Source organism: Salvelinus fontinalis, chromosome 1 (genome assembly GCF_029448725.1).
Source record: "Salvelinus fontinalis isolate EN_2023a chromosome 1, ASM2944872v1, whole genome shotgun sequence".
NCBI classification, from domain to species: Eukaryota; Metazoa; Chordata; class Actinopteri; order Salmoniformes; family Salmonidae; genus Salvelinus; species Salvelinus fontinalis.
This window is the reverse complement of record NC_074665.1, coordinates 7,232,227-7,247,146: the sequence shown is the minus strand read 5'-3', so window position 1 is coordinate 7,247,146 and position 14,920 is coordinate 7,232,227. Positions and strand designations below refer to the sequence as shown.

Below are 14,920 nucleotides of genomic sequence, written 5' to 3'. Positions count from 1 at the left end.
CACCAGATCATTGGATTTAGGTTAAAAGTTGGGTGAAAAAACATACAAAATTCCCTTATGTTGATGACTTTTTGCAAATCCAATCAGTTTTCCATGTTGATTCAACGTCATCGCTTTGAATTTCTTTGTTGAAATGACGTGGAAACAACATTGATTCAACCAGTTTCTGCCCAGCGGGATCTAACCATAGGAAGACATGCCCTCTCTGTTACATACAGAGGATCATATCAAAACCTGGCGTTTTAAAGCTTCTCCTAAAAAAGACAAACAATGTCTCGTATGCATCTGGAGCTTCAAAACCATAAAAAATACACTTTTATTCTGCAGTTGAAATACAACAGGCACTTGACAACAGGCACTTGACAACAGTTGTTAATCACCTAATGAAATGCTCAGAGTTACACAAGCAAGCACACTTTGGGAGTAGAAGCGGCCATAAATTCCTGGCTGTGACATCCAAAGAGGGCAAGGAGAGAGTGAGTGGGGAGCTTGGTGCTTGGTACCAGGCACTCTCAGGCTGATGAGTGTTACACATTGTACAGGGGCCATGGTGAAACACTCCACCGACCATTTACCCGTAGCTCCCTATTTTAAGATCCTTATCCTACTAAACATAATAAAAATGAACTTGGTTGGTCTAACTTGGTCTAAACTGTAACTGCAACGTGACATATCTGACTGGCAGACTCTCCAGGAATTATGGTCTGGCCGCTCTCTCTCTCTCCATTTCATGATGTGAAATATTCCTGTAATCAAACAGGAATGACTTGTTATAAGCAAACTGTGACCTATGTGCAGTTCATATCTCACTGCTATTAGATAAGTTAAAAAGCCATTTCTATGTCACGTCAAAGTGTCTCAAATGGGCAACATACGTAGACATGGATTACAGCAAACTGCTCTTCAGGTTATAGAGGAAACAGTACTGTATGGCTGAGTAAAGTTGAGACAGTTAACCCACCAAGACTTGGTATCCAAGGTCAGGATAGTATCCGTTTTATGAGACAGTGAAGAGGAAAGAAGAGACCACCATTGTTTGGGTGTGGAGGGTGCTTGGCTTTACTCTTAACCTGAAGATGTATGGCTTTACACCCCAATAGCTTGTAACCTGAGCCAGCTTTTAGGGGCAACTGCATCTCCAGTTACTCTTAAGCCCCCCCACCTCAATCACTCCAGGGGAAAGTGGCCTGCCACTGCGGCTGACTAAATCACAGCATCCCACTTGATATACAGGCCCTGGTGCCATATCGCTGGGTCAGTGGGAGGGCTGTGTAAAGCTGCTCCCCTCTGATGCTCACATTGTTTCCGGTGTCAACTCTGAGGAAAGTCGCGGTGGTCCGAACAGAGAGGTAACTCAGCCAGATAACCTCCGTCCGAGGATCACCTCTACCACTGTAACTCTCAGCCAAGACATCCTGGGACTAGCCCCCCAGATGAGAGATTGATACCTGGATAAGAAGAGGAGAAAGGATGGCATGGACCATGGCAGTGGGTCTCGTTAACTTGTGACCCTGACCATACACTTTGAACCCTGTCTGTTCTTTTTGGAGCGCTCAAGCTGAGGTTATCCATTTCCAGATGGTGCATAAGTCATCTAGCAAAATAAACAGAATTATATGATTCCACTACCTGTTTCACACGTTTAGTATCTCGGGAGTCCTTATTGAAATCCTTCAATAAAAGTGTTTATCAACGAGATTGTAGGATGTTCTCAAAGAAACTGGGGCTCGGGGCTCCCGAGTGGCGCAGCGGTCTAAGGCGCTGCATCTCAGTGCTAGAAGCGTCACTACAGACACCCTGGTTTGAATCCAGGCTGTATCCCAACCGGCCTTGATTGGGAGTCCCATAGGGCGGTGCACAATTGGCCCAGCGTCGTCTGGCCGGCCGGCCATCATTCTAAATAAGAATTTGCTCTTAACTGACTTGCCTAGTTAAATAAAGTTTACATTTAAAAATGTAACAACTGGTGAGGGGAACAAAAACTAAATGTTTACATTTATCATAATTACATAATCAAAAACGAATAAACATTACATCGTTTGGCCGTATGTTGTAAATGTAGAGGTTAGACTACCTAAACATTTTGTATGAAACAATATGAGAAAAAGTCCAGTCCAACTGAATTATCACTACGGTCACTTTAACAGGATGACCCGGAAGTGCATCATGTTTGCCGGTAGTAAAGCGTTTTCTTTTCCGGTGTCCTCAGCGGTAGTGCGAGCGTGGATTTGATCTAGGCTCACTAAAATAATTATAAAATGAGTGTCCCAGCATTTATCGACATAACCGAAGAGGACCAGGTACGATTGAAGTGTTTTAGTAATAGTTAAAAAAAAAAAGAATGAGCACACTCATGTCGATATGTAACGTTACGACAAAGGATGACATGCCAGATAACATTAGCATGCTACCGTTAGCCATGAGTCAATGACTATGATCAGTTCACTAGCTAGTTAGCCTAGCTGTTTGTTAGCTAGCATGCTAACTTTACAGCTGGTTCCATTTTTACCCCCAGTTAAATGGATCTAGATCTCTTTGTAAACTTTAGATATATCCCCGTGATGTGTGTTTACTTAATGCAACGTATTGCCAGCTGATGCATTTGTTTTACACGTAACTAGGAATGTACGTTAGGTAACTAGCTAACAGTTAGTTGCAGTCTACAACATCAACAATTGTTTTTCAATGTTTTCACCCAATGTAGCTAGCTAACTGGTTAGAATAGTTGACTAGCTTTGGATGAAGACACATGCTAGTTGTAATGTATAGATTAACTGCCAGCTGTAAGGCTTGGACAAGGAAAATACGTCATTGTGCAGCCTTAATCAAATGTACAATTGAAATATCTCTATGACAGCTGTTAAGTAGTGCATGTTTTGTTATTGGACTAAGTGTCATCGCTGTGTCTGTAGTTTGTTTAATCTCGGGTGTATTCATTAGTTTGATTCCGTTGAAAAACGTTTTACAACGGAAAACATTTACTGTTTACTCAAGGAACCAAACAGAAGGAAATGTGAAAGGACCCAATAGAAACTGTAGTTTTCGTTTCAGAACGTTTTACGTTTGGTTTCACAGACAAATTGTTTTGTAACGGAATCCGACTAATAAATACATCCCTGTTCTTTTATAACGTGTTGTTGTTGACAGGCCTCAGAGCTCAGGGCCTACATCAAAGCCAAAGGAGCAGAGATCTCAGAGGAAAACTCGGAAGGCGGTCTCCATGTGGACCTGGCTCAAATCATCGAGGCCTGTGACGTCTGCCTCAAGGACGACGATAAAGGTGAGTGACACCAGGGAAACGCTAACCTATAGCCAGTGGCACTTCTAAAGGACTGCTCACATTGGTGACGTATCCATGTAGAGAAGGCAAACATGCCCAAGGCATCTACAGATACACCTGTCTGCATGATGTCAGCACACACATAAACTGTCCTCTCTCACTCTTGTCTCTTTCCCTTAATTCATCTGCTGTTTCTACCTCTGTTTTTCTTTCCATCTCCCTACCCATCCTGTCCTTTTGTTTTCTCCTGGACCCCCACTTAAATTTGTTTTTCTGTTTCCTCCTAAAAGTGGCTTGTATGAATGAGTCTTGAATCATAATGAATGGTGTCATTGTGATTGATAGTTGTCTCTCTCTCCCCTCTCTGTAGAAGTGGAGAGTGTGATGAACAGCATAGTGTCGCTGCTACTCATCCTGGAGGCGGAGAAACAGGAGACCCTGATCGAGAGTCTGTGTGAGAAGCTGGTCAAGTCCCGAGAGGGAGAGAGGCCTTCCCTCAGGATGCAGCTGTAAGTCCACACATTCATCTATCTCTGTTCTCTACTAGTCTTCCCTGACCGGTGAAGTATGCAGCCACCCACTAGATGCCTGGAGCACTCGGACATAGTTAACCTGTCTAGGACTGGGGTTCCGCTCGCCAACAGCCAATAAAATTGCAGGGCGCCAAATACAAATCAACAGAAATCTCATAAATCAAATTTCTCAAACATACAAGTATTAAGCACCATTTTAAAGATAAAATTCTCGTTAATCGAGCCACAGTGTCTGATTTAAAAAAAATGCTTTACAGCGAAAGCTCCACAAACGATTATGTTAGGTCACCAAGTCACAGAAAAACCCAGCCATTTTTCCCGCCAAAGAGAGGAGTCACAAAAAGCACAAATAGAGATAAAATTAATCACTAACCTTTGATGATCTTCATCAGATGACACTCATAGGACTTCATGTTACACAATACATGTATGTTTTGTTCGGTAAAGTTCATATTTATATCCAAAAATCGTATTTTACATTGGCGTGTTAGATTCAGTAGTTCCAAAACATGCAGTGATATTGCAGAGAGCCACATGAATTCACAGAAATACTCATAATAAATGTTGATGAAAATACAGCTATTATACATGAAACTTTAGATACACTTCTCCTTAATGCAACTGCTGTGTCAGATTTCAAAAAAACTTTACGGAAAAAGCATAATCTGAGAACGGCGCTCAGAGCCCAAACCAGCCAGAGAAATATCCGCCATGTTGGGTAGTCAACATTATTCATAAATAGCATTAGAAATATTCACTTACCTTTGATCTTCATCAGAATGCACTCCCAGGAATCACAGTTCCACAATAAATGCTTGTTTTGTTCGATAATGTCCATCATTTATGTCCATTTATGTCCAATAGCTTCTTTTGTTAGGGCGTTTGGTAAACAAATCCAAAAGCACGATCTGGTCCATTCGGACGAAACGTTCAAAAAGTTATATTACAGTTCAAAGAAACTTGTCAAACTAAGTATAGAATCAATCTTTAGGATGTTTTTATCATAAAAGTTCAATAATGTTCCAACCGTAGAATTCCGTTGTCTGTAGAAAAGCACTGGAACGAGAGCAACCTCTCAAGTGAAAGCGCTTGACTGAGAACGAGGCTGTAGGCAGACCCCTTAGTCAAACAGCTCCCATCCGGCCCCCCTTCACATGAGCAGCCTGAAACAATGTTCTAAAGACGGTTGGCATCTAGTGGAAGCCTTAGGAAGTGAAAAAATAACCCATATCCCACTGTGTATTCGATAGGGGTGAGTTCAAAAACTACAAACCTCAGATTTCCCACATCCTGTTTGGATTTTTTCTCAGGTTATTGCCTGCAATATGAGTTCTGTTATACTCACAGACATCATTCAAACAGTTTTAGAAACTTCAACGTGTTTTCTATCCAATACTACGATTAATATGCATATATTCGCACCTGGGACTGAGTAGGAGGCAGTTCACTCTGGGCACGCTATTCATGCAAAAGTGAAAATGCTGCCCCCTATCCCAAACAAGTTAATGGAGTCAGCGACCCAGGATTTGGGTTTGTTTATGCACTATGGAAGAAGTGGGACCCTTGTAAACACTAACCGTAAGCCATGTCTTAATGGTCAAGTTAACGTGTATAGTTTTGGTTGTGTAGGCTGAGTAACCTGTTCCATGGTATGGATGAGACAGCCCCAGTGAGGTACACAGTCTACTGCAGCCTCATCAAGGTAGCAACCACCTGCAACGCCATCGCTTTCATCCCCACGGACCTCGACCAGGTACGCTCACCGTGCACACTCGCCATACACTGTCACTCTCACCGATGTGCTCATCCAATTCGCTCAGACCACACTTTACCAGTCACATGTAAGGGCTCTGTGCAGGAACAAGACATTGTAGAGGAAGGATGATTGACGTTTCCATGGCTCTGCTTGTGTGTTTGTGGTTCAGGTGCGTAAGTGGATCACAGACTGGAACCTGAACACAGAGAAGAAACACACACTGCTAAGGCTGGTGTACGAGGCCCTGGTCGAATGTAAGAAGAGGTAACTAACTACACACAGCCTGGTGGTGTCGTCGACACGGTCTGGTGCCTGGTGGTGTCGTCGACACGGTCTGGTGCCTGGTGGTGTCGTCGACACGGTCTGGTGCCTGGTGGTGTCGTCGACACGGTCTGGTGCCTGGTGGTGTCGTCGACACGGTCTGGTGCCTGGTGGTGTCGTCGACACGGTCTGGTGCCTGGTGGTGTCGTCGACACGGTCTGGTGCCTGGTGGTGTCGTCGACACGGTCTGGTGCCTGGTGGTGTCGTCGACACGGTCTGGTGCCTGGTGGTGTCGTCGACACGGTCTGGTGCCTGGTGGTGTCGTCGACACGGTCTGGTGCCTGGTGGTGTCGTCGACACGGTCTGGTGCCTGGTGGTGTCGTCGACACGGTCTGGTGCCTGGTGGTGTCGTCGACACGGTCTGGTGCCTGGTGGTGTCGTCGACACGGTCTGGTGCCTGGTGGTGTCGTCGACACGGTCTGGTGCCTGGTGGTGTCGTCGACACGGTCTGGTGCCTGGTGGTGTCGTCGACACGGTCTGGTGCCTGGTGGTGTCGTCGACACGGTCTGGTGCCTGGTGGTGTCGTCGACACGGTCTGGTGCCTGGTGGTGTCGTCGACACGGTCTGGTGCCTGGTGGTGTCGTCGACACGGTCTGGTGCCTGGTGGTGTCGTCGACACGGTCTGGTGCCTGGTGGTGTCGTCGACACGGTCTGGTGCCTGGTGGTGTCGTCGACACGGTCTGGTGCCTGGTGGTGTCGTCGACACGGTCTGGTGCCTGGTGGTGTCGGCGACACGGTCTGGTGCCTGGTGGTGTCGGCGACACGGTCTGGTGCCTGGTGGTGTCGGCGACACGGTCTGGTGCCTGGTGGTGTCGGCGACGCGGCCTGGTGGTGTCGGCGACGCGGCCTGGTGGTGTCGGCGGCGCGGCCTGGTGGTGTCGGCGGCGCGGCCTGGTGGTGTCGTCGGCACTTTCACTCTCTGTTATGATTGTTTGTTTTCCATATTTTTCTAAAAGTAATTCCTCAGTACAATGGGATATATGTTTGTATTTTTCTTGAGCTGGTTCTTGTAACACTGAGTGTGTGTGTTCCTCTGCAGCGAGGCTGCAGCTAAGGTGATGGTGGAGCTGCTGGGGAGTTACACAGAGGACAACGCCTCACAAGCACGCGTTGATGCCCACAGGTACACACACACCTCTGTCCTACTGTTATCCTACCATCATAACTGCAAGATCTGACACATGACTGGCTGTCTTTGCTGTCACTCACCCCTCTGTGGTTCCTCCCTCCAGATGCATTGTACGAGCCCTGAAAGACCCCAACACCTTCCTGTTGGACCACCTCCTGGCCCTCAAACCTGTCCGTTTCCTAGAGGGAGAACTCCTCCACGATGTGAGTACTGAAGCCCAGCTCAGGGAACAGCTCATCCTGCTGTTAACAAGGCCGTGACATTTGAACTCTGTTGTTGGCGCCACAGCGGAGGATTTAATAGGTTCATATGAATCCATTCATAACAATGATGCTACATTATTACCTGATTGTTTTAACAGTGACTACATTGCCTTACACTTCTCTCGCTCTCTCTCCTTCGTTCACAGCTCCTAACCATCTTTGTGAGTGCAAAGCTAGCTGCCTACGTGAAGTTTTACCAGAGCAACAAAGACTTCATCGATTCCCTCGGTGAGTGATCAAGACTCAATGGGGCTACCTCGCGGCTAGTGACCTGACTGTAGAGATCAAATCCCCCGGGAGGGACACACCCTGCCTAGCACACACCCTGCCTAGCACACACCCTGCCTAGCACACACCCTGCCTAGCACACACCCTGCCTAGCACACACCCTGCCTAGCACACACACCCTGCCTAGCACACACACCCTGCCTAGCACACACACCCTGCCTAGCACACACACCCTGCCTAGCACACACACCCTGCCTAGCACACACACCCTGCCTAGCACACACACCCTGCCTAGCACACACACCCTGCCTAGCACACACACCCTGCCTAGCACACACACCCTGCCTAGCACACACACCCTGCCTAGCACACACACCCTGCCTAGCACACACACCCTGCCTAGCACACACACCCTGCCTAGCACACACACCCTGCCTAGCACACACACCCTGCCTAGCACACACACCCTGCCTAGCACACACACCCTGCCTAGCACACACACCCTGCCTAGCACACACACCCTGCCTAGCACACACACCCTGCCTAGCACACACACCCTGCCTAGCACACACACCCTGCCTAGCACACACACCCTGCCTAGCACACACACCCTGCCTAGCACACACACCCTGCCTAGCACACACACCCTGCCTAGCACACACACCCTGCCTAGCACACACACCCTGCCTAGCACACACACCCTGCCTAGCACACACACCCTGCCTAGCACACACACCCTGCCTAGCCTAAATCGCTGACCTCTGTGGATACAGGGTTGGAATGTGTGTGTGTCAGCAGTGTTTCTCTGTCCACACACACACACACACTGCTGAGAACGTAGTGGTCCAATTATCATGGTTGGTCCTCCCACATAAGTCAGGTGGTATTGGCTCTCTGCAGACATGGTGGTGTTTGTGTTAATATGCCTAGTCACTGTAGTTCCACACTGCTGGGCACAGAGGCAATTAGCCAAGGGACCCTCCCCGAGTCAAGTGGAATTAAGTGTGCTTGTGTGTTCATCACAGAATGATTACCTCTTGGAGTTTCCCTCCAAGGTCGCCCTGAGAGTTTGAACCTTAGTCAGTTACGTTCTTCATCACCCAGCCAGCTGACAATTAATGTGCATTCAGAAATTATAGTTAATGATCTCATAATTAATGGTACCTAAGAGTTGGTGACCTGTCATTGATTGATATCTATTTCATTGTCATGTCTTGTTATTCATGTGTTTCAATAACTCTCTTCCTGTCCCCAGGTGTCAACCATGTTAGTCTTGTGTTTTATTGACTGTCTTCCTGTCCCCAGGTGTCAACCATGTTAGTCCTGTCCCCAGGTGTCAACCATGATGTTTGTCCTGTGTTTTATTTACTGTCTTCCTGTCCCCAGGTCTGAACCATGATGTTAGTCCTGTGTGTTATTGACTGTCTTCCTGTCCCCAGGTCTGAACCATGATGTTAGTCCTGTGTGTTATTGACTGTCTTCCTGTCCCCAGGTCTGAACCATGATGTTAGTCCTGTGTGTTATTGACTGTCTTCCTGTCCCCAGGTCTGAACCATGATGTTAGTCCTGTGTGTTATTGACTGTCTTCCTGTCCCCAGGTCTGAACCATGATGTTAGTCCTGTGTGTTATTGACTGTCTTCCTGTCCCCAGGTCTGAACCATGATGTTAGTCCTGTGTGTTATTGACTGTCTTCCTGTCCCCAGGTCTGAACCATGATGTTAGTCCTGTGTGTTATTGACTGTCTTCCTGTCCCCAGGTCTGAACCATGATGTTAGTCCTGTGTGTTATTGACTGTCTTCCTGTCCCCAGGTCTGAACCATGATGTTAGTCCTGTGTGTTATTGACTGTCTTCCTGTCCCCAGGTCTGAACCATGAGCAGAACATGGCTAAGATGTGTCTGCTGACGTTCATGGGCATGGCGGTGGAGTTTAAAGAGATCTCCTTTGACACCATGCAGCAGGAGCTGCAGTTAGAAGAAGACCAAGTAGAAGCCTTCGTCATCGACGGTACCAACACCGCCTCAATCTGACCCACACACACTCTCTAATAATACTATACTCCCCTCTGACAACGCTGGAATTCCCCCTCAATGCAACAGTCCACCTAACATCTAGAAACACAAAAGGTTAAAACGGTAAAAACAGGATGTTGTCTGTAGATGATTATTTTTTGACAAATTGAGGAACCAAACTGTCACAGCAGCAGACATGTAGGAGTTAGTATCCTTATTGTTACTGTGACGTTGGTCGCTCTCTCAGAAGTCTCTGTTTGAGGGTTGCCTTGACACCCGGATACTCCCTCTTGTCTGCCGCCCACCTCTCTCAATGTCTTCCTGTCTCTTTTGTCTGTAGCCGTTCGGACTAAGATGGTGTACTGCAAGATTGACCAGACACAGCGAAAGGTTATCGTGAGGTAAGCCAAAAATAATAATAATAAAAAAACATGGCATTCTAATCAAGTGTATTCTGCGACGTTAGCGGCTGCGTTTGGCGGGCTAAAGCTGTGTCGTATTCATTAAGGCGCAATGTAGCGAAACATTTTGCAACAGAAAACGGAAACTGGCGTTGTAGTAGTCCCTCCCTTTTTCTTCAGTTTGGTACCTAATGAACGACCCTGTAATAGAGACACTCTTTACTGTGTAGCAATCAGCTCAAGGTTTCTGACAAGCGTTCTTCAGAGCTCCCCACTATAAAACCTTACAGTTGGTCTTTGTTCGTGTGTTGCTGTACAGAAATACTTTTTTTCACCTTTGGAGGCTTTTGTTTTGCCAGTTGAGTATAAATGCTATTGTTGATGGGTTTCCGCAAAGGAAATCTAGACATCTATTTTTATTCTGTGCTACAAAGCAGGTTCCGTTTGACTCTGATCTGATTGGTGCTTACGGTTGTGGTATGTTCTATGCATACCTATGAATCATAGGGTTTGGTTGTGTGTATGACAAGGAAAATGTCTTCCCTCTAGGTACTTCAGATGTATTAGGCACTACTATGTCAGAGGGAGACTCAAAGCTCTAAGATTTCCAATGATACCTTTCAGGGTTGCCAGGAATGGCATTATGCTCCCTTTCCCTAACCGTGTGTCTTCATCTCTGCCCCCATCAGCCACAGCACACACCGCACCTTCGGCAAGCAGCAGTGGCAGCAGCTCTACGACAGTCTCAGCTCCTGGAAGAGCAATTTGGCAACTGTGAAGACCAGCCTCCAGACCCTGTCCCCCTCCGCCTAAGATCTCTCTCTCTCCAAAACCCTCTTTAAAAAAACTTCCCCCTTTCCTTTGTCAAACTCCCTTGGTTGAATCTTCTGTCACCATTTTTATATTCACCCAATAAAAGACTAATTGAGATCTTCCATGGTGGTTTTGCTTGTCTTAATACCAGATGTAAATCATGTCTAGCTGTTTACAGGGGCAAGTGGTATCGCAGAAGTTTTAGCATCACATGCGAACATCAGCAGTGACCTTGTTCTCCAAAGAAGCTGCTGTCTGTTGTGTTAATGGTTGCTCTTCACCTGGCCACCCGGAGCATCTGGTTCTAGTTAGAACCAGAGTGGCAATGTGAGATGGGGGGGTGACGGGGGCCTGTTACTGAGGGTGACAAATGGGTCACCTGATTAAGCACTTTATAGACCCTACTCTCATCAGTGCTATCAACCTAACTCCTCAGCTGAGGTCAGAGCAGTGTTACTTTCAGCGCTATCTTTTTACACTGTGGGTGAGGTGTTGGGAAACTGATCCAGTGTCAGTTTGACCTTGTTACACAGGTTAGGAATACCGTGTCCTATCTCAATGGTCTCCCACCTCTAATACAAAGCAGTTGAATGATTTCACTCAAGATGAAACATTTACTGTAATATTTATGGTATGACTGGTCTTCTCTTTATCTGTGCCACTTCCACAGAAGACTAGCGACTGGCATTGAGCACATTCCGTGCACTAGCCTGGTCCATCTTATTTCATGCAAAACGTCAACAGGAAACGTTAAAACACTTCAACAGCCCTGGACACTGTTGGACAATTCTGAATGATAAAAGAGAAAATGTCCACAAAATACACTAATGAGCTGACCAGAATGGAATTCCACTCCCTCCTAATGCTGTAAGAGGACAAATGATTGGCTGTTACACTGGTGTGTTAAAATCTCATCTCTAGAGCATTCCAGAGCATTATGTTGTGAACTGTGCTGGTGCATGTGTTGGATCAGGCATTAGATATGAAAGGTTCTCTCCCTCGGGGACTGATGAAATGTAGTTGATGAAGCACAGAAGTAGTGTCAAACTCCTTGCTAAAACACCACTGCTGTCACACTGTAGACAACAAATTGCAAGACAATGTGCCTTTACATTGTAATGGACTTTTTCCAAAAATATTTTGCATCACTGCACAGTTCATTTAGACAGCAGAAATACAACGGTTATTTGTCAGTCAAAACAAAGTCTACTTTGAAGAGAGCATGAGGAAGGGAGCAACACCATTGTTTGCCAGTCTACTGGGCAGAGCCAAAACCAAACAGAAAGCTGTGTGTTAATGGTGATGTCACAGCTCTGCCCCAGCAGCGTCTGCAGAAGCTCAAGGCTCACTTCTATCCCAGAGTCCTCTGGGAGAAGCATCCCCTGGTCTTCTCAGAGGGAGTAAATCACACAACACTCCTCATCATGGTCACCACCAGCAAGGTGGGGTACAGAGAAAGCAGGTTTAGACTAATGTAGTGAGGCAGAGTTAGGTTTACTGAACACTGTGGAAGTCCCCATTAACCTGCCCCACATCTCTCTCTGTACGAGTCGTTCTCCACCTGTCTATCTCTCCTGCTCTACCCCTATATCCCTCTCTTTCTCTCCCTCTCGGCTTTAAGTGTGTATGTACTGACATGTATGTGAATCTGATAGATGAACACACACACACTACATGTAACTTGTAAAGCCTTTTGTCTGTAATGTATTTGTCATTATATGTCGAACCTCAGTAAGACTAGATGTTACTGATGAGGATCCTAATCAAATAAAACAAATCTCAAATCTTTCTCCCTCTGTTGCCCTTTCTCTCTCTCTCTCTCTCTCTCTCTCAATCTCTGTTTCCCTTTCTCTCCCTCTCTCTTTCTCTCCCACTCAATCTCTGTTTCCCTTTCTCTCTCAGTTCCCCTCACTCTCTCTCCCAATCTCTGTTTCCATTTCTCTCCCTCTCTCTCATTTCCCCTCTCTATCTCTCCCAATCTCTGTTTCCCTTTCTCTCTCTCCCTCTCTTTCTTGAACTCTGTTTCTTTATCTTCTCTCACATTGTTTTTCTCTCGTCCTTTCTCCCCTCTCACTCTCTCTAATTTGTCTCTCGGGGCCCTAAGTTACTGCTTCATGGATGGTGTGTCATGTGAGATCTCCCAGCTGTAACTTTCACGTCATTCTCCAGTTGGTTTATCTGCTTTCATGACCCGTCTTATCACGGTTGGAAGCTGGTATTTCCACGCAGTTCAGTGCTGAAAAGCAAATGAGCTGATACTCATATGGTAACCTGGCTACTCACCATAAAACAGTTTGAAGGTGAATTTGATCTCTCGTGTGTTATGTGAAATGCGCGTACTCCACTAAATAGGAACAGTATAAATATGGACAGCAGTGACTTTTAGAATGTTATACAGTTCATTATGCCTTAAAGACTATGGATGTGTGTAAGAGGACAGACTCTCGACAGATCATGCTGACTTGGAATTTTCCCAACGCTGAGAATATTATCGCTTTTCCAGAGCATGGTGCTCAATCATCACAGCCTTGCCTCAGAGTGCATGTTTAAAGCCTTTCTGTAATATCATCTAGCGTCAGACACTAGATAAGTCAGGAATTTCACTTTTGCATCAGCCTTTCATTCTCTGTATGAACATTCCTTATAGCAAATCTAAAGCCGTGACAGTGTCCAGACACACAGCAGAGCACAGGACAAGAGAAGACATTTTATTAACTTTCAATTAGCAACATTTCTCTCTTTATGTATGTCTCTCTCTCTCGCTATCGCTCTCTCTCGCTCTCTCTCTCTCTCTCTCTCGCCATATCACTACCATATCACTACCATATCACTACTTTACATAAATAGTGGCCTAGCACCCATGATGGAGATAAACCTATTTAGACAGAGTGCACAAGACAAACACAAGTGTAAGGACAGCGACAGGAGTGTTGACCTGGCAGGAGCAGGCTATTTGCTCTGATAATAACACTAACACGTTACATCAGCCTTAGCAGAAACCTGAGTTGACACAGGATGTTTTGTTGACGTTTGTGATACGTTTGCAGCGTGTCTTGAGGGTTTGTGATACGTTTGCAGCGTGTCTTGGGGGTTTGTGATACGTTTGCAGCGTGTCTTGGGGGTTTGTGATACGTTTGCAGCGTGTCTTGGGGGTTTGTGATACGTTTGCAGCGTGTCTTGGGTGTTTGTGATACGTTTGTAGCGTGTCTTGGGGGTTTGTGATACGTTTGTAGCGTGTCTTGGGGGTTTGTGATACGTTTGCAGCGTGTCTTGGGGGTTTGTGATACGTTTGTAGCGTGTCTTGGGGGTTGCTGTTGTGACAGGAAGGTTGTCGTAGCGAGAACACACACCTCTGCTCTTCTGTGGTCTGAGAGGAGCATGAACCTGTGGGTTTTAACCTGGCTAATTTATACACTCACATTGAAAGGGCAGAGGCAGCATTGTGGATACCACAAAGAGCACTCTGGATAAAACGTTTATCCATTTGGGGTGAAATATTACATGCACGGGTTTCTTTCCCATTAAGAGGTCGTTAAACTCGGCTTTCCAAGTCAATCCCAGTAAATCTCAGGGATAAAGGTCAATTTGCTGAGACAGGTCGCGAGGCAGACACATTGAGAATCCAGGCCATGAAGTCATGGTCGCAAAAGGAAATGTGCGTCACTTGAACAGGACTTGTGGAGAACTGGGACACATCCGTTAGATTCAGAGAGTACATGTTTCCCTTTCTACAACGTGTAATACAATGTTTAGTACCATATATGCCTCTGGCCTCTCGTAGATATGGACTTATATTTTCTTTGAAGTAAATATTACAACAAAAGTACATTGAGAGTGGAAACCAAGCCTTACAGTAGAATGTGATTTCATGTTTTGGTGTGACATTACATGGTATTTTTAGCCATAATGACATCCATTAGTTCCCACACTTCCCTGGTTGTGAAGTGCCTGTTTCGACAGTGGAGCATGAGTAGGCATATCCCTTCAATGAATAATATGTCTGTTTATTTGTTCTCAGCTAAATGTAAAGGAGACGTTTTTAAAGGCTCTGGGAAGTCTACTACTCGACTTGATTCACTCCTGTGCCGATTCTCTCTTGTTTAGTGGTTTCAAGTGCCACCTAGTGTTCCTACTGCACTGTAGATCAGTGTATCCAGGTGAAAAGCTTGATTAGTCAGGTCTGT

The 14,920-nt window shown here is 46.0% G+C and overlaps 1 protein-coding gene across 1 annotated transcript; it reads left to right on the top strand.

The window, feature by feature from the left end:
- Positions 1 to 2,183: 2,183 nt before the first annotated feature.
- Positions 2,184 to 10,858, top strand: eif3m (eukaryotic translation initiation factor 3, subunit M). Its single transcript, XM_055861977.1, has 11 exons — positions 2,184 to 2,300; positions 3,148 to 3,280; positions 3,651 to 3,789; positions 5,443 to 5,566; positions 5,739 to 5,833; positions 6,930 to 7,013; positions 7,123 to 7,222; positions 7,429 to 7,510; positions 9,374 to 9,517; positions 9,863 to 9,923; positions 10,613 to 10,858. The coding sequence occupies exons 1-11, from the start codon at positions 2,259 to 2,261 to the stop codon at positions 10,734 to 10,736; spliced, it is 1,128 nt and encodes a 375-aa protein (XP_055717952.1). The 5' UTR covers positions 2,184 to 2,258; the 3' UTR covers positions 10,737 to 10,858.
- The last annotated feature ends 4,062 nt before the right edge of the window (positions 10,859 to 14,920 follow it).